This window comes from Chelonia mydas, chromosome 2 (genome assembly GCF_015237465.2).
Source record: "Chelonia mydas isolate rCheMyd1 chromosome 2, rCheMyd1.pri.v2, whole genome shotgun sequence".
Taxonomy (NCBI): Eukaryota; Metazoa; Chordata; order Testudines; family Cheloniidae; genus Chelonia; species Chelonia mydas.
In genome coordinates, this window is record NC_057850.1 from 225,399,060 (window position 1) to 225,426,898 (window position 27,839).

At 43.0% G+C, this 27,839-nt stretch overlaps 1 protein-coding gene across 14 annotated transcripts in view; it reads left to right on the forward strand.

The window, feature by feature from the left end:
- MLLT10 (MLLT10 histone lysine methyltransferase DOT1L cofactor) overlaps positions 1-27,839 on the forward strand; it is a 227,485-nt gene that overhangs the window by 15,935 nt on the left and 183,711 nt on the right. For all 14 annotated transcript variants that reach the window (XM_043541310.1, XM_043541311.1, XM_027820953.3 and 11 more), the window contains one exon: positions 1,147-1,226. In XM_043541310.1, coding sequence (XP_043397245.1) covers positions 1,147-1,226 — 80 coding nt within the window. The remainder of the gene's footprint in view (positions 1-1,146; positions 1,227-27,839) is intronic.

Here is a 27,839-nt window from a genome sequence, read left to right on the forward strand (position 1 = left end):
GCAAAATGCAAAACCACTGGGTTCATACAGCATTGGGGATCTTAAGTGTAGAAAGTCAAATGCAAAATTATTGCTCCTGTGGAAAACATAATTTGACTTTGTTGTATGTATGAAGGCATACAAAATACACCCCCCCACACACCTGTACTTGAGGTTCCAAGAGGACACAGTTCATGGTGCTATGAGAACTGTTAATTTGGGTTTCCTGTTCTGCATATTTAAAATCTGAACTATAAACAGGTCCTGTTAGGACCCTCTTTTGTTATACACCATACAAATACAGACCCCAGTTCTGCATGGTGATCTGGACAGGCAGACGTGTATAGCTACATGGAGCCCTTCTGTAGTTAGTAAACCCTGCATATGGGAATAGGGATTCACATGTGCAGATCTGCTTTCAGAATCAGGACTATAATGGTCTTTCCCCCAAGAGTTTACTCTGAACTTGATTGGACGACTTATGTATGCAAGTAATTTATAAGTATAATGTTTCAGAGGTTGGAGCCTTAGAACGTATTGTTGCTTTAAATCCACTCTTGATATTCTTCAGTTCAGATTTGTCATATTTGTAGGTCCTCTTGCCTCTTCAGACAAAATATTATTTCTTCATTTAGTCTTCAGAATACCTTATGCTTTCTGCAATACTCAAGTGCAGGAAAAGTCATCTTATTGAAATTAAAATGTTGGGTTCTTGTGACAGTTTTTTCCCAACTATATTCTATTTTAGCATGATTACCTTTTCTCTCAAAAATGTAACTTACTACAAATGATGGATTTTTGTTATTGTAAAGTTATCTTTTTATCCTAAATTAAATAGAAAAACATATTGCATATAAAACGTCTATTATATTTGAACAATTTTTGTTTTTTCCCCACAATGTACGGTAAACTGTAGTTCATTTTACTTAATCAGAACAAGTATTTTGCGTAAACTTAAAGGTTAGTTAGCTTGTACTTGATCACTAGCTTGAGAGGTAGTTTTGACAGTGTGTTAGGCATAACATGTTTTACACATAGAAGTAGACTTACCCCGTCTGTAAAGTGCTTCAAGCTCTGCTGATGAAAAGAGTTTATAATAGAGCAAAGTATTACTGTATTGTAGTACTATATTATGATTGCTAAAATATTTTATCTTGTCTGAAACAGCTTGCTATGGAATTGTTCAAGTACCTACCGGACCTTGGTTTTGCAGGAAGTGTGAATCTCAGGAAAGAGCAGCCAGAGTGGTAGGTGCTTTGTTTATTAAATAATACTACAAAATTGCTTAGTAGTAATGTTATTGAGCATTATTTGTTGAACTTTCTATTATAATTCCATGTCAATTGGACACCATCAGTTTGAAATACAGTTTTTAAAAAAAAGTTAAACTAGCTTCAGGTATTACATCTGCACCTGAGTATTCCTGGCTATTTTTGTGGTTTTACAATCACACTTTCCAAAGTGGTCTCTTCCTCGTCCCTGCTTATATTGTGTAAAAGACCCACATAAGTAGGGGAAACTGATTAACTGTATACTAAAAGTCTTGTGAAGTTCACAAAGTAAACAATAAGAAGTGTGTTATGAAAGCAAACCCTTAAATCTGCAAGTGTGATGGTCAAATGTAGTTCCTCTGCTTGCATAGCTGTCTAGAAAAAAAAATCAGAATTAAACTGGCTGTATTACATTGAACAGGCCAATTATTTGTGTCCTGCTACCTCTTTACTTTAAAATAATAGACTAGAATTTAAGAGCATTAAAATTTAGGAATATGTTCTCCCACTGATGCACAGTTGCTTTACATGGTTAATTGTAATTAATACTAATAAGGCAAGTAAATCTGATTTGGTGGGAGGCTAGGTTTCATTGTTTTTGTGCACTAAAGTTTTTCTTTCTGCCATAACACTTTGAAGAAATCATCTAATTGCTTAGTTGATGGGCAGATGAAGGTAGCTGGCACTTATTTTGTCTACTAATAATTTTAAAATTGCACATTTTTATACGACAAGCAAATACAGTTTTTATCTCTTCCTCTCCTTGTCTGTCACTTAAAATATTAGATTGTAAGCTTTTTTGAAGCAGGGGCCATATCTTTGTGCTCTGTATGATGTCAAGCAGAATGAGCCCCCAGTCCTGATTGGGGCATTTGAGCCCTGATATGAAAAGTTCAAAAACATTGATCAATACAGTGTTAAAAAGCATTCAGAGTTTTAACTAAGTTATCCATGTTTTATGTAATTCATTGAGACTTCTCAGATATTGGAGAATAACAAAGTTAAACAAGAAAGCAGGTGAAAATTGTCTTATCTGCCTTAGTGACTTAAGGATTTCAACTGTCTGTGCTACTGTTTTGTTAGTTCTGGAAGGGTCTGTTCTCCCATTATTGTATTTAAAGCCAAATGTTTTATTGGATGGATCCAATCACCAGAATGATTATGTAGTCTTCTTAATATTCGGTAAGAATTAAAGGAACACCATGGTATTAGTTTCCTTATTTGAAATGCTTCCATAACATGGCCAGGGCTCTAGCCCTTATTCATAGTAAAACTTCGGAGGGAATAACTTCAGTAAGGAAAAACATGAGTGCCAAGCTCCATTATATGTGCCACAGATGTTTGTTTCAGAACTGTATATAAGCTGGATAGTGTGTATGTTTCCTTAGGTAGCAAAAGAAAAACAGCAACACAAAATCCTTTATAATAAAAAAAAAAAAAAAAAAAAAAGAAAACACCTGCACAGTATTGTGGGTGTAATGGGAAATAATACTAAAGACTCTGGTGCAGATCATGCAATTTACAACATTGAATGGCTGGCTGGAACCACACAGAGCCTTGTTGACTTCAGTGGGGCTCCATGGCATCTGTCTACACTGCAGCTGGGAGTTAGTCTTCCAGCCTGGAAAGACAGACGTGTTTGTGGGGTTCACTCTAGCACTCTAAAATAGTTGCATCGATGTTGTGGCACTGGTGAAGGCTTGCACTAACCACCTGAGCTTGGAGTTGGGGTAGGGAGGGCTGAAGCTTGGTTGACTAGCCTGAGCCTTCACTAGTGCCGCAATGTCCACAAAGCTGTTTTTTGCATGCTAACGCAAGTCTGTCTACCTGGGCTTGTAGATTTGCTTCCAGCTCCAGTGTAGACATCCGTGTGCAGGCTGAGCAGTCTACCTGCATGTTTTAAATTAATGGAATGGGGCTTTTATGCCTATTGATCAGGATCAAGTTTTACTGTTGTGATCATATGAATGTAATCTTCAGTATTGTAGTGGTTGCAGATATAGTTAAAATTGCAAAAACAATTTCCATTATTGTCTCTTCTGTCTCCTTTCTTTTTTTCTTAATCTTATAGTTTCCAAACCATTCACTTTTAGGCTGAAACTTTACTTGTTTTCTCTTTGGGGGGCATAGGGATGAGAGAGAATGTGTGCAAACACACTTCCTGTCTTTGAGAATTAACACCTTTTTTTTTTCTTTTAAAGAAAAAGTGAAGTATAACTCAAATTATGAAAAATGAAATTTGGCATGTAAATAACGAGCTTCACCTGCTTTGCTCAATTGGGGGGATGGGGAAGGAAATTGAATTAGATATAATAAAGTTACAAATATTTCAGAGTGCAAGATTGTACCTGTGTAGTAGCAAATTCCTTCAGTATTCAAAAGGACACCAACTTACATCACACTTTTATCTAAATTTTTACCTTCTTTGTTATTCCAAGTAATACCTAAGGCTACTGTAACAAATAGAGAAGTCACTTTTTCTTTTTTCAGTTTGCTTTGTACAGATAATAGAAAACCCGAGCCTTTCACACTCCTGAGGTCTCTTCCAACCTCAATCTTCTATGATTCTATAACTTCTTAAACAAAAGAGAAGGAAAATGTAACTGTAAAATCATACATTTTTAAATTGTCTCATTGATTATAATATCTGAAGCTACCTCTACTTATTTTTAAAATGGATTATATCTCAAGTTGATGGTGTTCCATGTAAACTGTATAGCTATAGAGCAATGCCGTGTTTTTGCATATATAGCTTTGTGTGTGAAATTACTACTTTTCCTACTCTAAGGCCCTGTGGTGTTGACCAGTGGTGTATTTCCTGCCACCTAGACATGTGCCTCATCCCTGGAAAATCCCTGCTGTTGACATGAATGACTTCTGCTTCCTTTGTGTCACCTGAGTGGTGGAAAGGAAGTGAAATAGGGCAGAGAAGGCTCCACTGACTGTGGACCCTTAACCTTTTAAAAACATTTTATCCTTGGGCTGAAAAGGATAGAAACTAGCTCCAGGGCATCACATAAGGTCAGGTAATGGCTGGCCTTGGAAGGCATAAATTCAGCCCTTGTGCTCAAGGACCAGTGCAGTGTGTGTACTACCAGTGATGAAAGATATTTCAAAAATGGTGCGAAGGTGGCACTATCCCAGTTCTGCCGTGACTGGTGAATTGAATCTGATGCAGTGCAGAGCACATGCATGTCAAAATGAAGTGTAGGTGCCACTTTTCCCTCTGGGTGCATTTTTTAATGCTTGGTTCTCCACTGGTCAGTGCCTCAAAGTGAGACTCTGGTTTTTAAAGCCACAACAGAATCTTTAAACTTATATATGCCTTATTTATAACATCTAAAAAAGATCTACTAATGCTTTAGCTACTTTTTGTGTACCTAGAGTTTTCCCATCTGTTCATCTCAGTGTAAATATAAGTATTTATCTAGACTTCTAAATAATGCATCTGTGCTAAAACCTGGGCACATGAACTGTTCGGTCTTTAAAATATTGAATAAAAAATTCAGAGTGATGTATTGTCATCATTAATATTCTACCTAATAAACAACAACTGAGGCTTCCCCACTCATCTCTCTCTTCTCAGAAAAACTGAGTTAATAGGTCGGCCTTACTTTGTGCTCTAATGGTCAGCAGTCTTTCTGACTGTTGGACCAAAATAGGGAATAAATTATATTGTGAATTGTTTTTCCACTATGAAAACTGCCCAGCCCTTGAACAAAATGTCTAGGATTGTTGACTTCAGTATTCTAGCTAATAGCAAATGTTAAATGGCTACCACACAAGGAGAGAGAGGTAGTCTATAAAATGCACAGGATTCAAACCTCAAGGGGCTTTTATAAATATAAACCAACATCTTGAGTGGCACCTGGAAACTATTTAGAAAATAGTTTAGCTCTGAAGCACAAGTGCAGTATGTTGCCTGAGAGAAGTACCTTTAAGCAGATAAAGTGTTCAGCTAGGCTTGAAGTGTAGTCCCAGATTGAAAGTAATCCATTCTGGAGATGGTAGAGGCTTGGATAACTGGTGAGAGATCCAGTGAAACTTGAAGGAAGATGGGTCTTGGGGAAGAAAGGGCCTAGAGGATGAAGAGTGCTTTATCTGCTTGCTATCTGAATATCTAGATGTAACTGAGGAATGCAACAGAACCTCTAAGCAGAGAAATTGTGTAACAAGAAGCTAAGAAGCTCTCTAAGTAGTTGATAAATTTCTGCAATCTTCTGTGGTTGCTTCCCTTAGCCTTTTAACATTTAATTATGGAAGGTAGGTCTCATCCAACCTTTCACTCAAATTTAAATAAGGAAATATTTTTTGATCACAGAGATTCCTCCTACATCCAGCAGGACTTTCAAACTTCAGTCTTAACTAAATATTGGGAAATTGATAGTCTGGGTCTTATGAACTTGCTACTGCACTGTCTGGAAAGAAATGCAGTACTGAGTATCATCGGCATACTGTAGAACTGCATCCCAAAGTGTCCCTTCTCTAATGACCTTCTATCCACACACCAAATAAGAGGGCTGACAAAGTAACAGCCTGTGTGAGGAAGCTGTTGGGATGATGACACATTGTCAACACTGGCATTTGGACTGTCGTGGGGGGAAAAATATTCACTTCAGTGCAAATACAGTAAGTCTGTTCCTGCCAGGGTCTGCAGATTTGTCAATGAGATCAAATGTATTTTATGGATTTAATAGAATCTGCATGTTTTGATCTTTGTCCACTTCCAGGAGGACATCTTTGACAATGGAGACCAGGTGCAGTCTCCATAACATGCCAAGCTGTTTTGTATGTGGAGTATTCAGGTTTTCCTTTCTACTTCTGTTTGCCAGAAGCTGGGATTGGGTGACAGGGCATGGATCACTTTGTGATAACCTGTCTGTTCATTCCCTTAGTGGCCAATGGCAGGTGCCCCAGTCAGAGGACAGGATACTGGGCTTGATGGACGTTGGTCTGACCCAGTATGGCCGTTCTTATGTTCTCATGAGTTACTTGCTACAATCTTCTCAATTATCTTTTCCCCAGTAGAAAATGTGTGCTGATTAGCAAGTTTGTTAGTATCAAGAGATGATTATTTGAGCACAGAGCTGACAATAGATTCTTTAAGTTTTAAATTCTTCTCTCTGGGGGAAGAGACACCAACAATCTTCTGTAGTAATCCCCTTGACAACTGAGAGTCCCTTGTAGTAGTGGCGTGCCCCAGAAACAATTCCTGTGTGGCTGCTTCTTAGCCCTGGTCTACACTAGGGGCGGGGATCAATCTAAGTTACGTAACTTCAGCTACATGAATAACGTAGCTGAAGTTGACCTACTTAGATCGACTTACCATGGTGTCTTCACCGCGGTGAGTTGACTGCTGCTGCTCCCCAGTCGACTCTGCCTGTGCCTCTTGCAGCGCTGGAGTACAGGAGTTGATGGGAGAGTGCTCGGGGATCGATTTATTGCATCTAGACTAGATGCGATAAATTGATCCCCGCTGGATCGATCACTGCCCGCCAGGTGAGTTGGTCACCTGGCAGCCATGCCCCAGTCACCTACCCAGCACCCTAGCGTGCCTCACAGGCACCTCCTGCCCAGGAACAAGGAAAGGGCTCGGGGACTACCAGTGCCAGGCAGAGGCTCAGGATGGGCCCAGCTGCTACCTTGATGATCCCAATCACCCACCACAAATCCCAATCCCTGGGGGTAGCAGCGGGGCCAGCACTCCAGGAGACCCCGCAGCCATGGATCACTGGGTGCCGCAGCTCGGAGTGGGAATGACCGTAAACCCTCCAGCCTCCTCCAGCTGCCCTGGGAGCTGCTGCATCTTGGGTCCAGCCCCTCTTCCTTCCCTGTCGCCCAGTGGCTCTGCTTTGCCCTCTGATGCCCACTGGGGTGCTGGGCTTCTCTGGCCCTGGGCAGGGACATTGCCGGGTCACCACTCCGCCAACGTACACAGTTTGGGGGGGCAGTGCCCCCCCATGCCAGCCCCAACTCCAACGTACCACCTGGGACTATCGTGGCTTACCTTTGGGGCCGCGGCCCACAATTTGGGAACCACTGCTGTACTGTTCCAGGGGGTGGTTACATACCAGGCACGAATTTTACATTGGTTTGTAAATATCAAAGATCATTTTATGTGTTGTTTTCTGCTAGCAAGCATGAGAAGTGGTAGGTGAGGCTTATGGGGTAGAATGTTGTGGTTTAAGTTTACCCTGGCTCCTGAAATTCTTTTTATACCCTTTTGTTTTTTTTTATCCATATCTGTCCCTCTGGAGATTGGGTTCTGTCCCCAAGGGACAGGGGGATTGTGTCCTGCCCTGGGTGTTGCAACCTGCCACTTGGGATTGCAGCACCGCTCAAATTTGGCCCAACCAACCCTCTGTCGTGTTGAGGGGGATGGCTGGACCAAATTTGTGTGAGTTATCTTGCCCAGCAGGTTGCAACAATACTTATTCAAATTTGGACACCACTGCTCTCCCTTGTTCCTCTCCTTCCCCTGCACCATGAGAGAGGGCCATCTGGGCCATATCTGAATGGCTGTGGCACCATGCACCAGGTTGCAATTCCTGGTTTGGGGAGCCAGGCACAGCCCCAACAGGCAGGAGCCATCACTGCTGGGTGAGTTTTCAGTTTTGTCCTTTTAACTGTGGTATTTTCATGTTGCTTTGCATTTGCAAAAAAGCAGCTCTCTACCTATTTGGCTGTGCAAAAGGGTATTCGTGTAGATGGGGCCATACAGTTAATCTTTTGTTCATTTTTATTAAAGATTTGCTAAATTGTAATCCCAATCTGTCTGGAGTAGTATGATGGATGATGGGCTGTACTAGAGATGAAGCTAGGATAGAAATTTACAAAATTCAAGGAAGATGAGAAGGAAAATGTAAGGTTGGAGATAAGAGGTTGGGGAGAGGGCAAAAAATAAATGCTATAATTAATTAGATAGTATCTGAGTAATTCAGAAACAAAACCTACCCCTCTAAATGTAAGTAATCCTCCCAACCCAATATGTTAAAGTGTGATTTTGGAGTTCCTCAAAAGATTAGAGTGATACTAACTTCATGATCTTCTTGATCGGATGCTTTTGTTTTTTTTTCTGTAATCCAGCCAGAGTGCTTTGAGAATATGTTGAGTTAGCATTCCAACACATCTGGAAATGCCCTTGAAGTTCCATAGTGTGCATTAGATCAGAGATGTTTGGAAGCAAACTGAGAAGTAAAGCAATGAAGTAATTGACCCTGTGAGAGCATAATTTCTGCTATCTTTCCTGGTTTATGTTAAGTTTAAAAAAATAGTGCCTTTTCATGTTTTTAAAAAAAAAAATTACTAAAACCAACATGAGTATTTATGCCTAAATATTAGGAATTACAGAAGAGTATGTTCTGTGTATTATGTTGCAGTTCCTCTTCAGTGCACGGTGAGGACAGGCTAGAATGATGTCGAATGTCCATTTTTCAGAATCATAATGTTCTAACATAACATGTTTATGATTGTGCTTATTAAATACTTTACTAATTTTAACCTTAAATAGTGTGATTATTTTAAAATCTTTTTTAACTAAAAGCAAATATCTTTTTAAATGATCTTACTTTGTTTGCCACTGTTTGACCGTATGAATCAGTTGTCCTTCATGAAAAAAGTGCATAGAATGTAGGAATGGTTTCTGGAATGTGTAATGTGTTTTGCTGGGAAAAATACAATTTAGGATGGAAAGTCTACATATAAGCTAAGTAATTTGCATATACTGTTTATGTCTACTAAAAAAGACTTTAAAGAGAGAAAAATGTAAAACTAAATTATACTTACGATTTTTTGGGGGGGTAGTAAAGGGAGGGAGATCACATCTCTAATCTCAGGGTATGTCTACACTGACATAGTTACAGTGCTGGCAGTTACAGCACCGCTCAGACAGTGCTGTAGGGAAACCGCTGTTGTGTGTTCACACTGTCAGCTGCCAGCGCAATAGCGTGTTCACACTTGTGGCACTTTGGAGCGGTGAACTCTGTGCACCTAACCCACAGAGCAGCTCTTCCTTTTCTGCTGCTAAGAGTTGTGGGAAGGTGGAGGGGGTCGCGGGGCATTCTCGGACCTCTCCCAATGCACCGTGATGCATTGCTTCGTAACCTAGCAATTCATGTGCTTCCGTACGCATTTGTCTCCAACTTTCAATGGCTTGTGTACTGCGCGCTCTGCTCTGCCTCTTCGGTCTGCAGGAATGGATCCTGCACTGTTGACGAAAATGCTGCTTGCTGTCACTAACATGTCACGAGTGATAGTAGAGTTATTCCTTAAAATACAAAGGCAAGAGCAGTTTGACATTGATCTCGCCATGTGTAGTAGCTACGACACGAGATTGCTTGTGGTATTCATAGAGGTGCTGACCACAGTGGAACACCGCTTTTGAGCTTGGGAAACAAGCACTGAATGGTGGGATCACATTGTCATGCATGTCTTGGGTGACGAACAGTGGCTGCAGAACTTTTGGATGAGAGAGCCACATTCATGGGACTGTGTGATGAGCTCGTCCCAGCCCTGCGGTGTAAGAACATGAGAATGAGAGATGTCATGCTGTTGGAGAAGCGCGTGGTGATTGCAGTGTGGAAGCTGGCTACTCCAGATGGCTACCGATCGGTCGCTAACCAGTTCGGAGTGGGAAAGTCGACCATTGGACTCATGTTGACAGAAGTGTGCAGGGCCATTAATCACATCCTGCTCCGAAAGCCCGTGACTCTGGGCAACGTGCATGACATTGTAGATGGCTTTGCACATATGGGCTCCCCTGCAGAGGGGCGATAGATGGCACGCACATTCCAATTCTGGCACTAGACCACCTAGCCACTGAGTACATTATTCGTAAGGGGTATTTCTAAAATGGTTCTCCAGGTGCTTGTGGATCACTGTGGACGTTTCACAGACATTAACTGAGGCTGGTCCGGAAAGGTGCATGACGCACACATCTTTCGGAACGCTGGTCTGTTCAAGAAGTTGCAAGCAGGGACTTCCGTCCCGGACTAGAAGATCACTGTAGGGGAAGTCGAAATGCCTATTGTGATCCTGGGAGACCCTGCCTACCCCTTAATGCCGTGGCTTATGAAACCATACATGGGGCAACTTGACAGCAGCAAGGAGTGGTTCAACAACAGGCTGAGCAATTGCAGAATGACTGTTGAGTGTGCTTTTGGCCATTTAAAAGCCCGCTGGCGCTGCCTATATGGGAGGTTGGACCTATCCGATTACGGTATTCCTATGCTTATAGCCGCATGCCGTACTCTCATAATATTTGTGAGGGGAAGGGTGAAAGCTTCATTCAGGGCTGGACCACTGAGGCATCCACAGATGGAGGCTGAATTTGAACAGCCAGAGACCAGGGCTATTAGAGGGGCTCAGTTCGGGGCCATAAGGCTCAGGGATGCCTTATGGCAGCAATTTGAAGCTGAAAGCCACTAATATTTGTTGCTATGCTCGGGAGTGCAGTGCTTGTAATGCTAGGAGGTGATTGTGATTGGTGCAGACAATGCACTTTGAAGGTTTAAGAAAATAGCCTGTTGCTTTGCAGGGCTCTTTTTGCTTTCAATTAATGGAATAAAGATGGCTTTCAAACCAAAACAATTCTTTTTTTAAAAAACAACAACTGAAGGAGAGACAAACAAAAAACCATATCAACACTGAGGGGGATTGGGGAAGGGGGAATGGAGGGTCCCAGGAGGAGGTGGGGTCCTGGGACGGTTAAAGATTTGTGTATGTCCAGGTATTGTATCCAGCTGTCTCCTTTGAAGCACAGTGTAGCAGGTACTGTACTTCAGCAGGGCTAAACTGCACAGGGATAGGTGTTGAGTGCAGTGGGTACTGGGAGTCCGCAGTGCTGGACTGTGACGGGGGAGGAATGGAATACAGCAGGTACAGACTGGAGCTAGGAGGTTGATAAAAGTGTGTTGGCAGTGTTTGGGGGGCGCATGGGAAAGTTTTCGACAGTAGCTGCAGGGGAGGGTAGGTGCGGAGCTGCTCGTTTACAGTGCTAGTAGCACCTGGAGCGTGACCGCTTGGCGCTGCATAATGTTTGAGACGCTCCATGGCTTCATTCTGGCGCGCTTTGTTCTCCTTTCGGTCCCTCTTCTCACTGTCCCGCCACTCCTTCAATTCTTGTTTTTTCGCTGCAGAGTGCATCATGACATCACACAGAAAGTCCTCTTTAGTTCTTCGTGGTCGCTTTTTAATTCTGCTTGGCCATTCAGCCGGCAATAACAAAGGGGGAGGCTGGGCTCCCAAGGTCATATCTGTGAAGCCAAAATGCAACATTTTACTGAAGCAGTATTGTTTGCAACACACAAACCACTGATTCAGTGATTTAAAATACAGCCCCTATTCACCTACCTATCACTGACTGGCTGACCCCAAGCAAGCACACATGAGCCATAAGGCCCCCAAAATGGTGAGTAACAGCAGGGAAAATTAGTGTTCCAGGACCGTACTGTACAATGGGCACGTGGCTCTTGGGGAGAGTCAGCACTGTAGGGGGGGGCCTTATAATCATTACTGTCCCCACATTTTCCACAGGCTGTGAGGGTGAGCAGAGGGAGGGTCTTCTCCAAGACTGCAGCTTCTGCCCTGGCCCTTATATGGCTTGCCTCTGTGCAATAGTCGCCCTTCCCTCCTCTTCCCCCCTTGTGATGGCAGAGTGGCATGGGAAAGTTACACTTAATGGTGCAAGAAACAAAGCAACTCTGCCAAAGAACCTGCAGCAGCGGTTGCCTAGTATCCCATGAGTATTTCCTGGAGGTCTCTGAGGGTGATTCCCTTGAAGTGAGGGAGTCAGTCAACACCCTGTTCTGCCGCTCAGACTAGGCATGTGGTGGTACGCGCATCATACAGACACAAGTCTGCTTTCTGCAACCCTCCTGCCTGCAACAACTCACTTCAGTGATTCCCAAAATCAAAACCACTTACCAGGAGCCTTCTCCTCTTCGCGCTTTGCTAAGCTCTGACAGCTGTGACTAATGTAACGCCAATATTTAAAAAGGGCTCTAGAGGTGATCCTGGCAATTACAGACCGGTAAGTCTAACGTCAGTACCGGGCAAATTAGTGGAAACAATAGTAAAGAATAAAATTGTCAGACACATAGAAGAACGTAAATTGTTAGGCAAAAGTCAACATGGTTTCTGTAAAGGGAAATCATGTCTTACTAATCCATTAGAGTTCTCTGAAGGGGTCAACAAACATGTGGACAAGGGGGATCCAGTGGACATAGTGTACTTAGATTTCCAGAAAGCCTTTGATAAGGTCCCACACCAAAGGCTCTTACGTAAATTAAGTTGTCATGGGATAAGAGGGAAGATCCTTTCATGGATTAAGAATTGGTTAAAAGATGGGGAACAAAGGGTAGGAATAAATGGTAAATTTTCAGAATGGAGAGGGGTAACTAGTGGTGTTCTCCAAGGGTCAGTCCTAGGACCAATCCTATTCAGCCTATTCATAAATGATCTGGAGAAAGGGGTAAACAGTGAGGTGGCAAAGTTTGCAGATGATACTAAACTGCTCAAGATAGTCAAGACCAAAGCAAACTGAAGAACTTCAAAAAGATCTCTCAAAACTAAGTGATTGGGCAACAAAATGGCAAATGAAATTTAATGTGGATAAATATAGGGTAATGCACATTGGAAAAAATAACCCCAACTATACATGCAATATGATGGGGGGCTAATTTAGCTACAACTAATCAGGAGAAAGATCTTAGAATCATAGAATATCAGAGTTGGAAGGGACCTCATGAGGTCATCTAGTCCAACCCCCTGCTCAAAGCAGGGCCAATCCCAAATTTTTGGCCCAGATCCCTAAGTGGACCCCTCAAGATTTGAACTCGCAACCCTGGGTTTAGCAGGCCACTGAGCTATCCCTCCCCCCCTTGGAGTTATTGTGGATAGTTCTCTGAAGAAGTCGATGCAGTGTGCAGCGGCAGTCAAAAAAGCAAATGGGATGTTAGGAATCGTTAAAAAGGGGATAGAGAATAAGACGGAGAATATCTTATTGCCCTTATATAAATCGATGGTACGCCCACATCTTGAATACTGCGTACAGATGTGGTCTCCTCATCTCAAAAAAGATATACTGGCATTAGAAAAGGTTCAGAAAAGGGCAATTGAAATGATTAGGGGTTTGGAATGGGTCCCATATGAGGAGAAATTAAAGAAGCTAGGACTTTTCAGCTTGGAAAAGAGGAGACTAAGGGGGGATATGATAGAGGTATATAAAATCATGAGTTGTATGGAGAAAGTGAATAAGGAAAAGTTATTTACTTGTTCCTATAGTATAAGAACTAGGGGCCACCAAATGAAATTAATGGGTAGCAGGTTTAAAACAAATAAAAGGAGGTTCTTTGCACAGCGCACAGTCAACCTGTGGAACTCCTTGCCTGAGGAGGTTGTGAAGGCGAGGACTATAACAGGGTTTAAAAGAGAACTGGATAAATTCATTGAGGTTAAGTCTATTAATGGCTATTAGCCAGGATGGGTAAGGAATGGTGTTCCTAGCCTCTGTTTGTCAGAGGGTGGAGATGGATGGCAGGAGAGAGATCACTGGATCATTAGTTGTTAGGTTCACTCCCTCTGGGGTACCTGGCATTGGCCACTGTCAGTAGACAGGATACTGGGCTGGATGGACCGTTGGTCTGACCAATATGGCCATTCTTATCTTCTTATGACTGGCTAGCCTCCTCCAGGGTAGAGAAGAGCTCCTGGCTGCATGCATCTCTGGCCTCCGAGTCATCCTCTGCCTCTGGTCCCCATCTCACTCTTGGTCCAAAATTTCCTCCTCCTGGCTCGGTCCACTGTTGACTGGCACTTGAGCCAATGAAGTATCTACAGGGGCCTTCGCAGTGGAAGTGGGGTCGCCACGGACTATCGCGTCCAGCTCTTTGTAGAACTGGCAGCTCTTGGGCGCAGCAGTGGAGCAGCGTTTTGCCTCTCGCGCCTTGTGGTAGACGTTCCGCAGCTCCTTCACTTTTACCCTGCACTGCAATGTGTCCCAGTCATGGACCCTTTCTATCATACATCATGAAATCTGTCCGAAGGTATCATAATTCCTATGGCGGGAGCACAGCTGGGACTGGACAGCCTCCTCTCCCCAAATGCTGATGAGGTCCAGCAGCTTGGCATTGCTCCAAGCAGGGGATCTCCTGGTGCGTGGAGCAGGCATGGTCACCTGGAAAGATGCGCTGACACCACTGCATGTGTCACCAAGAAAACAGAAAGGGGACTTTAAAAATTCCCAAGGAATTTAAAGGGTGGGGCTCCCGGTTGGTCACCTGAGCGCAGGGCAGTAGAGTTCAAACCGATGACCAGACAGGTGAGAACAGGCATTGTGGGACACCTCCCAGAGGCCAGTCGCAGTGCTATAATGGACCAGGGTGTAGCCCCGGCGCAGAAAGCTGTATGCCTCTCATCAGGGTGTTTTTTACAGCGTTGCAGCTGCGCAGTTTCTGCGCACTAAATGGCTTGGCAGTGTGTACACCTTGGGAGTTAAAATGCAGAAACCTGCATTGCTGTGCAGAAACTTGCCAGCGTAGACAAAGCCTCAGTAAAGGTGTTGAGAGAGAATCTCCTTAGAAGTGCAGCATGTCATATGTCCCTTCTCCCCACCCATGCCCCCAACTCATGTTAATGGAAACTTTTGCATAGGTTTTTGGATTAGTGGCATTACTGACTAAAATCTATCTTCTATCGTATTGTACCTATGTAACAAAATACTGCATTACAATATTTCCTTAATTACTTACCTTCCATAAATCATCTACCATTTTCATTTACATAATCTCTTTTTGGTAAGAGTTGATAGCAATCATGTGAAACCAGTGGTGCTGGATAAAATGTTTTAAAGTTTTTCCTGGAAAAAGGCTTTTCACAAATGAAACTTTTAGCAAAAAGTGGACCTCAAAATTGCAGAATCTCCATGGAAGCTGCTTCTTTGCTTAAAAACCTGGGTTTCCGTAAATGAGAAATTTCAATGATGATTTCACAAATAATTTAAATGATTTTACTAAAAGCAACAACAACAAAAACTTTGGGGAAAAAAGGAGTGGAGGAGGTCAGCTTTAACCCTGCAGAACAGAAACAACTTTAACATTTGTTGTGAAATCTTTTTTCTTTATTTTAACCATCTCTCGAAGTTAGTCCATTTCCACTAGGGAAACCAATTTAGGTGTTTCCATTTAAAAAAGAAATAAGTAAAGTGTTTCCTGTGGAAACCTTGCAAGTTAATCCTTCACATGCAATCACATTGTTTACTGCTTTATGGGAAACTTCAGCCTTAGTCCTGCAAACCCTTACTTTCATGAAACTCCTTATTCAGGTGAGTAGTTCCATTGGCTTCCATGGGCTGGTCATGTGATTGACTAGTTATACAAGTAAAGATTTGTAGATCTGTGCCTTTGATAGTAAGGTATGATATGTAATGTATGCCCAGAGGGTCAGAACAAGTGGAGCTTTATCAAATGCATTCTACGTTCACAGGGCACTGAAGGGGCAACATGCTGTTTGTTAATAAAGATCTGACCTGTTTTACTACTGTTTATATTTTTCCTTCCCCTCATGTTGTCTTGTTCTTTCTTCTCTTTCACCACCCATCTACACAGATCTCTCCCTCTGTACAGCATGGGCTTTTCCTTTTCATCTTGGTTGACTGAGATCTCTTCTTAGGAGTGCTGTTCAGGTTTGACTTTTCCATGTGCTAGTGGTGTATTTAATGAAACTTACTAAAATATTTACTATAATAGTACTCTGATTTCCAGAAATAAATTGTCTTTTCCTGGGTCTTGACCTCTGCCCTCACTTTGCCACTTCATAATGAGTAAATCACTCAGACAAGCTGAGAATTGGTAAACCTCTTAGAATGGTCACTAAGCAAGGAAGCCCTCTGATGCATATATTTTTCCCTCCATCACCGTCATATTGATCTATTTGCATTCACCAGGAATGAGCCAATGACTCTACTAAAAGGGAAGTTGACCCAAGACACCTTGGAATGGATACCCTAGCTTATCTCTGACCAAATCAATTTCTGTATGCATTTTCCTCCCTTTCTGCTGCTTGGAAGACTGACTATGAAAGTCAAAAATCTAATAATCAGTTATGCTTCACTAACTCCAAACTAACCAAAAACATTCTGGTAATCAGACCTGGTAGAAGCTTGAGTGCTCCACTAATTATCCCTAACAGACCTTACCATCTTCACCAGGGCCATTTACTTCACGCAGCTTAGCTCATCTGTGTTTAGCAACATGGCTGTTGAACATGACAATCTAAGGTCTGGTCTACACTTAAACATTAGATCGACTTAACTGTGTGGTTCAGAGCTGTACAAAATTTCACACCCTGAACGCTGTAGCTAGGTTGACCTAACCACCAGCGTAGATGTGGCTAGGTCTTTGGAAGAATTCTCCTGTTATCGTAGCTTCTGCCTCTCTGAGAGGTGGATTAACTCTATTGATGGGAAAAACCCCTTCCATCAATGAAGGAAGCATCTGCACTACAGTGGCACAGTTGCAGCGCTGTAACTGTTCTGCTGTGGTGTAGACATACCCTAAATTAAGATGAATAATCCTCTTTGAGTGGGATGCTCATTATGGATAGGGCCTCATATATTATGGGGCCCTGTTCTGCAATGACACCACTATGAAATACTTTTTATTTCCCAATTTGCATACAGACATGCACAACTATGACTCATTGAAAAATACTGATTCATAATTCATCAATTTATTTCAGTAGATTATATCAGAGGATGGGTATTTTCAACATGTTTTCCAGGTAGCCTGGCTCAGAACCACATATAGTAGAAACCCAGTGTTACGAACACCTCGGGAATGGAGGTTGTTCGTAATTCTGAAATGTTCGTAACTCAATAAAAAGTTATGGTTCTTTCAAAAGTTTACAATTGAACCTTGACGTAATGCAGCTTTGAAACTTTACTATGCAGAAGAAAAATGCTGCTTTTAACCATCTTAATTTGAATGAAACAAGCACAGAAACAGTTTCCTTACTTGTGAAATCTTTTTTAAACTTTGTTTTTAGTAGTTTAACATAGTACTGTACTGTATTTCCATATTTATTTATTTTTGTCTCTGCTGCTATCGCCTGATTGCGTACTTCCGGTTCCAGATGAGTGTGGCTGACCAGTCAATTTGTAAATCTGGTTTTGTAACTCTGAGGTTCTACTGAACATGAGCACAAGGGACAGGGGAAAATTGTAGCTGGCTTTAGTAGCTCATTTTCTAGGCCTCAGCTGATGTGGTATTTTCCAGACTGTTCAGCTCACTAGCCTATACTTTTGGTTCTCCAGCTTCCTGGCTGCAAGCTTGACTTCAACTCTGGCTCTGCACAATAGAATCTAATTAACTCCTTCTTGTGAGGAAAGTTGGAGAGCAAGGGGCAGTTGGAGGCAGGTTTTGGTAGGCCAAGGAGATGGAAAACAAAACATTTGGCACCTGTCCCTACAAAATGAGAAATTCTGCAGGTGAAAAAACCCCGAATTCATTGGCATCTTGGGGGAGGGAAGGGATGCCAGATTCTCTAGTTGTGAAAATCCTGCCATCCTTATTGGGATGAATGGGTTAAGTTACGCTTCAGGACTATCATTTTAGGCTCTCTGCAGATTGTGAGGTGTCACTGTATCAGTTCAAATTTTAAAGATGTATTTTTGCAGCCGTGCAGGCTAGCAAGCAACATTTCAAAAAACAAATGCAAACAAATTCTGGAGCACAGTTGAGCAGCAAAAGGGTAAATTTCACAGCTCTGGAATTGTGGAATACATAGGGCACTGCTTATGGCTCTCACAGGTTTTCTATTACCTCATGTAAACTGAGATAGTGGAAAAAGGTTCTCCTTCTTTGTGAGGAACAAGTGATGTTGTTTTGTGGGGGTGGGGATCTCTGCATCTCCAAACTATTGGACTCTCTTCAGGGTAGCCCTGCAGTGTGTCTCTGTACATCTTCGTCCTGAATAGTGTAATTAGTGCAGGTTTGTCTCAGTACTTAGTGGACCCTCTGCTTGTGTCCAGATTTTTTTAGAGCAGCTTATAATTGAAAACTGGTAATGGAACTGGTGTTGCTTTCATGGCAGTTTCTGTTAATGTTGCAAGCTCTAGCATCTCATCTGTTTACATTGATGAGTTCCATATCATTCTACCCATTATCTATCAAGGCATGTTTTTAGTAGCTGTCATATAGGTAAGAAGGAGCTCAAGAGTAGTCCTAAGCAGTTGTGAGCCATAGTGCATTTTCCACAATTACATTATAGTACTTTGCACTAAAGAGTCTTTGGCTAAAGTTGGTACTGTGGTTTTTTTTTTTTTTAAATATCTTCCAGAGATTCTTGTCCTCTTAGTGTTTGAACTCTTAGCATAAGTGGGAGAGGGTATGGCACAATCTGGATGTCTGACAATATATGGCCATCTTCAGGAAATCAGATATCTTCTTTTCCTCTCACCCTAAAGGCTTAGTAAAAAGACCTTGTTGCCAGATGCATGAAACAGTGTCTAAGGGAAGCATATGTCATATTCAGAAATCCTGTGTCAGAAGGAATTCAGGCTCACTGAGACCATTCCATGGCAGCTTCCAGAGGCAGAGATGTCACCTGTTACTAGTAAGGAAATATGCAGGCTAAAACCCGCTTGCACCACAGAGTAAGGGAAAAACTTCAAGAGTAACTTAGGACCCTAAAGTGACATTGAAAGTCAGTAATATTTTAAGCTCCTAAATGTCTAAGTCACTTTGCAAATTGATTCTTTGGAGAAAAGAGGAATTATATAGTTGTGACGGGTTACCCCACCATTCCAGGGTACCACCTGATGGACTGGGGTCCCTCTGAGCCCGTCTGTTCCATCAGCCTGGGTGCCCTCACCCTGTCTTGCTGTGCCAGGCCCTCAAGCCTCCTCTAGCAGACACACCGGTAGGGACACATCCAACTGCAAAGGCACACAGACACTGAGAATAGCTCTGTGTGGAAAGACTCAGCTCGGGCATTGTCCAGCACTCAAGTGCACACACTCTCTGGAGTGTAAACCCAAAATTATATTGTCTTGCGCTGCACAGAAATCTATACAGTGTAAGCTCATGAAATCCGCCCTCTCCCTCAATATGGAAGAAGATATGCACAGCTTTTTGCCTCCCCCTCCCCAGTTATGAATTACACAAACTAGTTTTAGAATAAACAAAAACTAGTTTAACTACAAAAGGTAGATTTTAAGTGATTATAAGGGATACAAACAGATTAAAGCAGATTAGTGAGCAAATAAAACAAACATGCAAACTAGACTTAATACACGAAAGAAATTGGCTACAAATAGTAATTTCTCACCCTAAATGTTTTAGGCGGGTTGCAGAATTTCTTGAGGACAAACTGCTCTTGTTTGCAGTCTAAAATTCCAGGTATATGCTTCATGGGCCAGCCACCATTCCCAGCCTGGGTTCAGTACTTCCTTCCCTTTCCCTTTGCCTTTGTTTCTTAGGGAATGTCTTCTTTGGCAACGTTAAAGCACTGGGAGAGAGCTCTCCCAGCACTCTAAATACCTACCTCCATGAGGGGCATAGCTACCAGTGCTGGGAACGCAGCTCCTAGTGCTGGTGCACTGTCTATACTGGCATGTTACAGGGCTGAAACTTGCAGTGCTCAGGGTTTTTTTTTTTTTTTTTCCCTCACCCCTGAGCGAGAAAGTTGTAAAGTGCCAGTGTAGACAAGCCCTTAGGTGTTTCCAGCTGTCATTCTGGGTGGGGATTCAGTGAAGAGTGAACCAAGATTAACACACTCCCCAGCCTTAAATAGGATTTGCATATGGACAGAATCCTTTGTTTCCCAGTTTAGCCCTCACCCCACGCTTAATGGAAAAACACTAGAAGTCCAAGATGGTGTCCAGTATGAGGAGACATGATCACCTGACCCTGCAGTATCAAAGCAGCATTCCAGGAAACTTCTCAGGAAGGTGGGAGATTAGCATTTTCAAAGTCCTAGGGCTTGTCTACACTGGGAAGTTTTGTCGATGAAACTAATGTTGACAAAGGAAAATCAACAAAAGCAAAGTCTCCAAAGTGTGTGTACATTTGCTCCCTCTGTCGACAGATCATGTCCACATTCGGGGCATCTTTGTTGACAGCGAATGCAATAGACTGTAGGTACGTATCCCACAGTGCCTGGTGACACCATCCGTCGCTAGGTGTTGTGGGAATGCGGGAACGGAGTGTGGTGCATCCTGGGATGTGCAAAATGTACCGTTATGCACTGCTTTGTGTCCCAACCCTCCAAAGGTCTCTGGCTTTCTTTTGCCTTGTTTTTCCAACTGTCATTCTTTTGTAGTGCGTGCCAGCATGTGCAGTGAGAGAGGATGGATCTTGCACTTCTCTCCTATGTGCTGTTAGTTGTCATGAGGACATCGCACATGGCAGCACAGTTACTTGCAGAGATACTCGCAAAGTTAGCAGAGGATGAATTGCAGGCACTTATCAGTGCTTTGTGCATTCACAGAGCAGCTGCATACGGTAGGGCGTTGCTTTTGGGCTAGGGAAACAAGCACTGATTGGTTGGATTGCATTGTCATGCAGGTGTGGGATGACAACCAGTGGGTTGCGTAAAGCAACCTTCATGGAGCTATGTGCTGAGCTGGCCCGCGACGTGCAGCGCAAGGACACCAGATTGTGAGCTGCCCTTTCGGTAGAGAAGCGTGTTGCAATCGCTGTGTGGAAGCTGGTGAATCCAGACTGCTACCGGTCAGTCGCAAATCAATTTGGAGTAGGAAAGTCCACCGTTGGGGCTGTATTACTCTAAGTGTGCAGGGCAATAAATCGCATCCCGCTGCGGAGGTCTGGGACTCTGGGAAATGTGCATGACCTAGTGGATGGCTTTGCAGAGATGGGTTTCCCTAACTGTGGTGGGGCCATTGATGGCGCACACATTCCAATTTTAGCACCAGACCACCTTGCCTCTGAATACCTCAATAGGAAGGGATCCAGGGTGTCGCAGGCACTTGTGGATCACCGGGGGCGTTTCACAGACATCAATGCAGGCTGGTCTAGAAAGGTGCATGACGCACGCATCTTCAGCAACAGTGGCCTGTACAGAAAGCTGCAGGCAGGGACTTTCTTTCCAGACCACAAGTTCACAGTGGGGGATGTGGAAATGCCCATAGTAATCCTGGGAGACTTTGCTCACCCCTTACAGCCCTGGCTCATGAAACCTTAAACAGGGCACCTGGACATCAGCAAGGAGCGTTTTAACAACAGGTTGAGCAGGTGCCGCATGGTAGTCGAATGTGCCTTTGGCCATTTGAAAGCTCACTTGAGGTGTTTAAATGGCAGGCGAGACCTTACCGAGGATGATAATCCCGTGGTCATAGCCGTGTGTTGCACTTTGCATAATCTGTGTGACTCTAAGGGTGAGATGTTTGCTCAGGTGTGGAGCACTGAGGCAGAGCTCTCGGCTGCACAGTTTGAACAGCCAGATGCTAGGGCTGTCAGAGGAGCCCAGAGGGCTCCTGTGAACATCAGAGAGGCTTTGAGGAACCACTTTGGCAATGAGGGGCAGTAACACATCTGCTTGGGAGCTGTTTCCCTGTTGCATCCACGTACAGTGTTGGGGCCCAAGATCTGTGCAACACAATGCTTTAGAAGCCTCTACCAGAGAGTGAATTGATTGCGATACGCTTTTGTAGAACACAGAATAAAAACGCATTACCATTAAATATCTTAGCCTTTATTGTTAAAAAGGGTAAAACCTCACAACTGTAACTGCTCCAGCTATCATTGTGCAAGCTGTGAGAGGGGGTGGAGTGCTGTGGAGTGAAAAGGAATGTGTGGGCATAAAGGGCGGTGGGGTTGGCAAAGAATTGTGTATTTGCTGCAGAGGCGCTCGAACTCGGATCTGCTCAGTCTGCAGCTGTATCAGGGACTTGAGCTTCTCTGTCTGATCCTCCATAACTTTTAGCATCCGCTCTGTTGCTTGCCTACCAAAAGCAGCATTCTCTTTTCTGTCCTGGCTTTCAGCTTCCCAGCACTCTTTCCGTGCCCCACTCCATCTCTCATCATGCTGCAGCACCTTGTGGAACATCTCCTCTTTCCGGTGCCTAGGATTTTTTTCTTATCTGTTGCAGCAGGTTGGCAGGGGTGCGTGGTGTGTTCCTCAAGGTCTGTGCTGAACAGAAGAGGGATTTTTGCATTCCAGCAAATGATTGAAACATTTACATAAAAGGGCATTTTGCTAGTAGAAATAATTCTCTCTAAGACTCTAGGCAGGCACGCAGCCCTGTGAGCACCCCAGTCATGGTGAGTTCTGGGAGTGGGGGAAAGGCAGTTGTGTGTACGGACAAAAAGGTCTCAGCTTGCAGGGGAGCTTTTCAGGGAACTCATTCTAAAATTAGCCCACAATTTTTCACAGGCGGCTAATCTGCTAGCTGACATCTTGCTGATGAGGTTACTAATGATGAGGGTGACTAGGGAAACCAAGGCTCAGCTTTTGAATGCTTGCAGCTTTCACCCTGGTCTATATGCAGCTCAGCTACGTGCTGCTTTGGTCCCAGCTCCAGTGACTGCTAAATGGCATGGTACAGTTTCCTACAATGGGGGACCTAACAAGGGTTCAATCCCTTGGAATCTGCAGTAGAGGATTAACAAGTACGTCTTGGAAACTTTCCAGAGCCTCTCTCTGGAGGATTCCCTGCAGGTCTCGATGTCCATCGACACCATGCTTGGCCACGTAGATTAGCTGCACACTAACTGCCTCCCACTTTCGATTCCCTACACAAGCCACAGCAACTTACCCAGAGTCACATCTGCTTCCTACTCCCCGTTGAGCACTTCTGGAGTGGAGAAAAGTTCCTGGCTGCATGCCCCATTAGGCGACCCCGCGTCTTCTAGCTCAGCTTCTTCATCCACAATTTCAGCCTCAGAGTTACCCCCTTTTTCAGCAGCCTGCAAAGTATCCATAGGGCAATCGGGGATGGAGGTGGGGTCACCACCGATGATAGCATTCAGCTCCTTCTAGAAGCGGCAGGTCTTAGGTGCACCACCGGAGCGATGGTTCACTTCCTGCGCCTTACGGTACGCCTGCCTCAGCTCCTTTATCTTTGCTCTGCACTGCTGCATGTCCTGATCATAGCCCTTTTCACACAAGCCTCGAGAAATTTGCCCTTATGTGTCCTGATTCCTACGGGTCACTTGCAGCTGCAACTGAACAGACTCCTCTCCCCATATACTGATCAAATCCAACAACTCAGTGGTGGTCCAGACGGGAGTGCTTTTGGGGTGATAGCTAGCCATGCTCACCTCGGAAGCTGCTCTGGGAAGCCAGCAAACAGGAAATGAGATTTAAAAGTCCCGGGTCTTGCAAGAGGGAGGTGCAGATTGGCTGCAGGGCAGCAGAGTTCAAACCTCTGACAAGAGTGGCAGTAGGGGAATTGTGGGATACTTTCTGGAGGCCAATAAAATTGAAAAAAACCCTGTGGTGTCTACACTGGCTGTTCGTCGACTATAAAGGGATGGAAAAGACAAAAGTCTCTCGCAGGGGTGGAAGTTTTGTATCACCAAAACTGGGGGTGGGAGGGCGGGGTTTCGAAAAAAAAGACCTTACAGTGTGTACGCTATCGTGTTTTTTTTCACCAAAGGCCAGGTTTTGGCAACAAAACTTCCCAGTGTAGACAAGCCCCTAGTGTTCTACCTAATGACCCATCCAGGCTGATTGCATTCTGTCCGGTAGGCGTTCCCCAGGTGCTAACAGTTGTAATTCTTACATATTTCATAGTCCTAACTTTAGATACAAAAATGATACCAGCATACAAGTAGGATAATCATATTAAGTAAATCATAACATTTCCAATGATCTCACATGACCAATTTTGCATAAATATACCTTAGTTATGCCATATTCATATTATAACAGTATTTGCATGAAGAATTTGGAGTGTTCTGTCACAATAGTTATTCCTAAATGAACCAGCAGTACATTCCAGGAAAGGAGTAGGATGGATCGTGTGTGTGTGTCCTCTTTTCTTTATCTTTCTTACTCTTTATTCTTACTGCTCACTGTGATTTCTTAGTAGAAGATTCAGGGATGGGTCAGGATCCAGCATATAAAATTTATCAGCTGCTTTCCTTTCTGGGATTGGCCTCTACCTTCAAACCGACTCACCCTGGTTGAATTAATCTTTTAAGAGAGCACTATGTATGCTTATTGAATTTCTATCCAGGTAAAATTCAAAGTGTCTGATAAATGCTGTTGGGAATTTTTAAGTATCTCTGCATCTTAGGAAGCATTCAACTAGTGGGCCACAGAAGGAGTGTGGCTAAGCCCCAGTATCTGAATACTTAGTCCGGACTGTCTGAGTTCTGTGGTAGAAGAGAGGCACAGCCCACTGGTGCTGTATTAAGGAGACATCAGGTTTTTTTTTTTTGTTTTTTTTTAAACCTCCATAAGAGATTTCCACTTTAAAGATATTGGGCCAGATTCTTAGCTATTGTAAATTGGAATAGCTTCATTAACTTCAGTGGGGTTCTGCCAGTTTATACCAGTTGAGGATGTAGCCGCAATCTGTGTCAGATTCTGAACTCCTGGGATTCAGCTGCCTAGGGTCAGACAGGTACAATTCTTCAAACTTTAAAGCCTTTTTATTCCTAAAGGCAATCACAATATGTAGGAGCATGAGGTTCCTCTTCTGTCGGCTTTCCCCCAGCCCTGTGGTGCGGAGGAGCACATGGTTCGGACAGCGACATCCCTTGGGGAAAATCTATTAATGGAGATTCTCTATGTCCTAGTAAGGAGGAGAGGATGGAAGATGATAAAATACAGGTAGGAACTGATGAGAAACAGTCAAATAAAAAAAGTCCCATTCAACTACATCATGTAATGGCAGACAGCTAAAAAGTGACAAGTTTTTAAAGTGCTTATATACCAATGCCAGAGGTCAAAATAATAAGATGGGTGAACTAGAGTGCCTCGTTTTAAATGAGGATATTGATATAATAGACATCACAGAAACTTGGTGAAATGAGGATAATCAATGGGACACAGTAATACCAGGGTACAAAATATATCGGAAGGACAAAACAGGTCATGCTGGTGGGGGAATGGCACTATGTGTGAAAGAAAGCGTAGAATCAAATGAACTAAAAATCTTAAATGAACCAAACTGTACCATAGAATCTCTACGGATAGTAATTCCATGCTCTAATCATAAGAATATAGCAGTAGGGATATACTACTGACCACATGACCAGGATGGTGATAGTGACTGTGAAATGCTCAGGGCGATTAGAGAGGCTATTAAAATAAAAAACTCAGTACTATTGGGGGATTTCAGCTCTCTCCATATTGACTGGATACATGTCATCTCAGGATGGGATGCAGAGATAAAGTTTCTTGACACCTTAAATGCCTGCTTCTTGGAGCAGCTAGTCCTGGAACCCACAAGAGGAGAGGCAATTCTTGATTTTGCCCTAAGTGGAGCACAGGATCTGGTCCAAGAGGTGAGTATAGCTGGACCGCTTGGCATTAGTAACCATAATATAATTAAATTTAACATCCCTGTGGTGGGGAAAACACAACAGCAGTCCAACACTGTAGCATTTAATTTCAGAAAGGGGATCTATACAAAAATGAGGCGGTTAGTTGAACAGAAATTAAAAGGTAAAGCGCCAAAAGTGAAATCCCTGCAAGCTGCATGGAAAGTTTTTAAAGACACCAGAATAGAGGATCAACTTAAATGTATACCCCAAATTAAAAAACATACTAAAAGAACAAAAAAAGTGCCACTGTGGCTAAACGACAAAGTAAAAGAAGCAGTGAGAGGCAAAAAGGCATCCTTTAAAAAGTTGAAGTTAAATCCTAGTAAGGAAAATAGAAAGGAGCATAAACTCTGGCAAATGAAATGTAAAAATATAATTAGGAAGGCCAAAAAAGAATTTGAAGAACAGCTAGCCAAAGACTCAAAAAGTAATAGCAAAACATTTTTTAAGTGCATCAGAAGCAGGAAGCCTGCTCAACAACCAATGGAGCCACTGGATGATCAAGATGCTAAAGGAACACTCAAGGACGATAAGGCCATTGCGGAGAAACTAAATGAATTCTTTGCATCCATCTTCACAGCTGAGGATGTGAGGGAGATTCCCAGACCTGAGCCATTCTTTTTAGGTGACAGATCTGAGGAACTGTCCCAGATTGAGGTGTCATTAGAGGAGGTTTTGGAACAAATTGATGAACTAAACAGTAATAAGTTACCAGGACCAAATGGTATTCTCCCAAGAGTTCTGAAGGAACTCAAATGTGAAATTGCAGAACTACTAACTGTAGTCTGTAATCTATCATTTAAATCAGCTTCTGTACCAAATGACTGGAGGATAGCTAATGTGATGCCAGTTTTTAAAAAGGGCTCTTGAGGTGATCCTTGGTAAGCCTGACTTCAGAACCGGGCAAACAGGTTGAAACTAAGAACAAAATTGTCAGGCACATAGATGAACATAATTTGTTGGGGAAGAGTGAACATGGTTATTGTGAAAGAAAATCATGCCTCACCAATCTACTCGAATTTTTTGAGGGGGTGAACAAGCATGTGGACAAGGGGGATCCAGTGGATATAGTGTACTTAGATTTTCAGAAAGCTTTTGACAAGGTCCCTCACCAAAGGCTCTTAAGCAAAGTAAGCTGTCATGGGATAAGAGGGAAGGTCCTCTCATGAGTCAGTAACTGGTTAAAAGATGGGAAACAAAGGGTTGGAATAAATGGTCGGTTTTCAGAATGGAGAGAGGTAAATAGTGGTGACCCCCAGGGGTCTGTACTGGGCCCAGTCCTATTCTATATATTCATAAATGATCTGGAAAAAGGGGTAAACAGTGAGGTGGCAAAATTTGCAGATGATACAAAATTGTTCGAAATAGTTAAGTCCCAGGCAGACTGTGAAGAGCTACAAAAGGATCTCTCAAAACTGGGTGATGGCAACAAAATGGCAGATGAAATTCAATGTTGATAAATGCAAAGTAATGCACACTGGAAAACATAATCCCAATCATACATATAAAATGATGGGGTCTAAATTGGCTGTTACCACTCAAGAAAGAGGTCTTGGAGTAATTTGTGGATAGTTCTCTGAAAACATCCACTCAATGTGCTGCGGCAGTCAAAAAAGCAAACAGAATGTTGGGAATCATTAAGAAAGAGAGAGATAATAAGACAGAAAAAATCATATTGCTTCTGTATAAATCGATGGTATGCCCACATTTTGAATACTGTGTGCAGATGTGGTCGTCCCATCTCAAAAAAGATGTATTGGACTTGGGAAAAGTTCAGAAAAGGGCAACAGAAATGATTAGGAGTATGGAACGGCTGCCGTATGATGAGAGATTAATAAGACTGGGACTTTTCAGCTTGGAAAAGAAACGACTAATGGGGGATATAATAGAAGTCTATAAAATCATGACTGATGTGGAGAAAGGAAATAAGGAAGTGTTTACTCCTCATAACACAAGAACTAGGGGTCACCTAATGAAATTGATAGGCAGCAGGTTTAAAACAAACAAAAGGAAGCATTTTCCTGCCAGAGGATGTTGTGAAGGCCAAGACTATAACAGGATTCAAAAAAGAACTAGA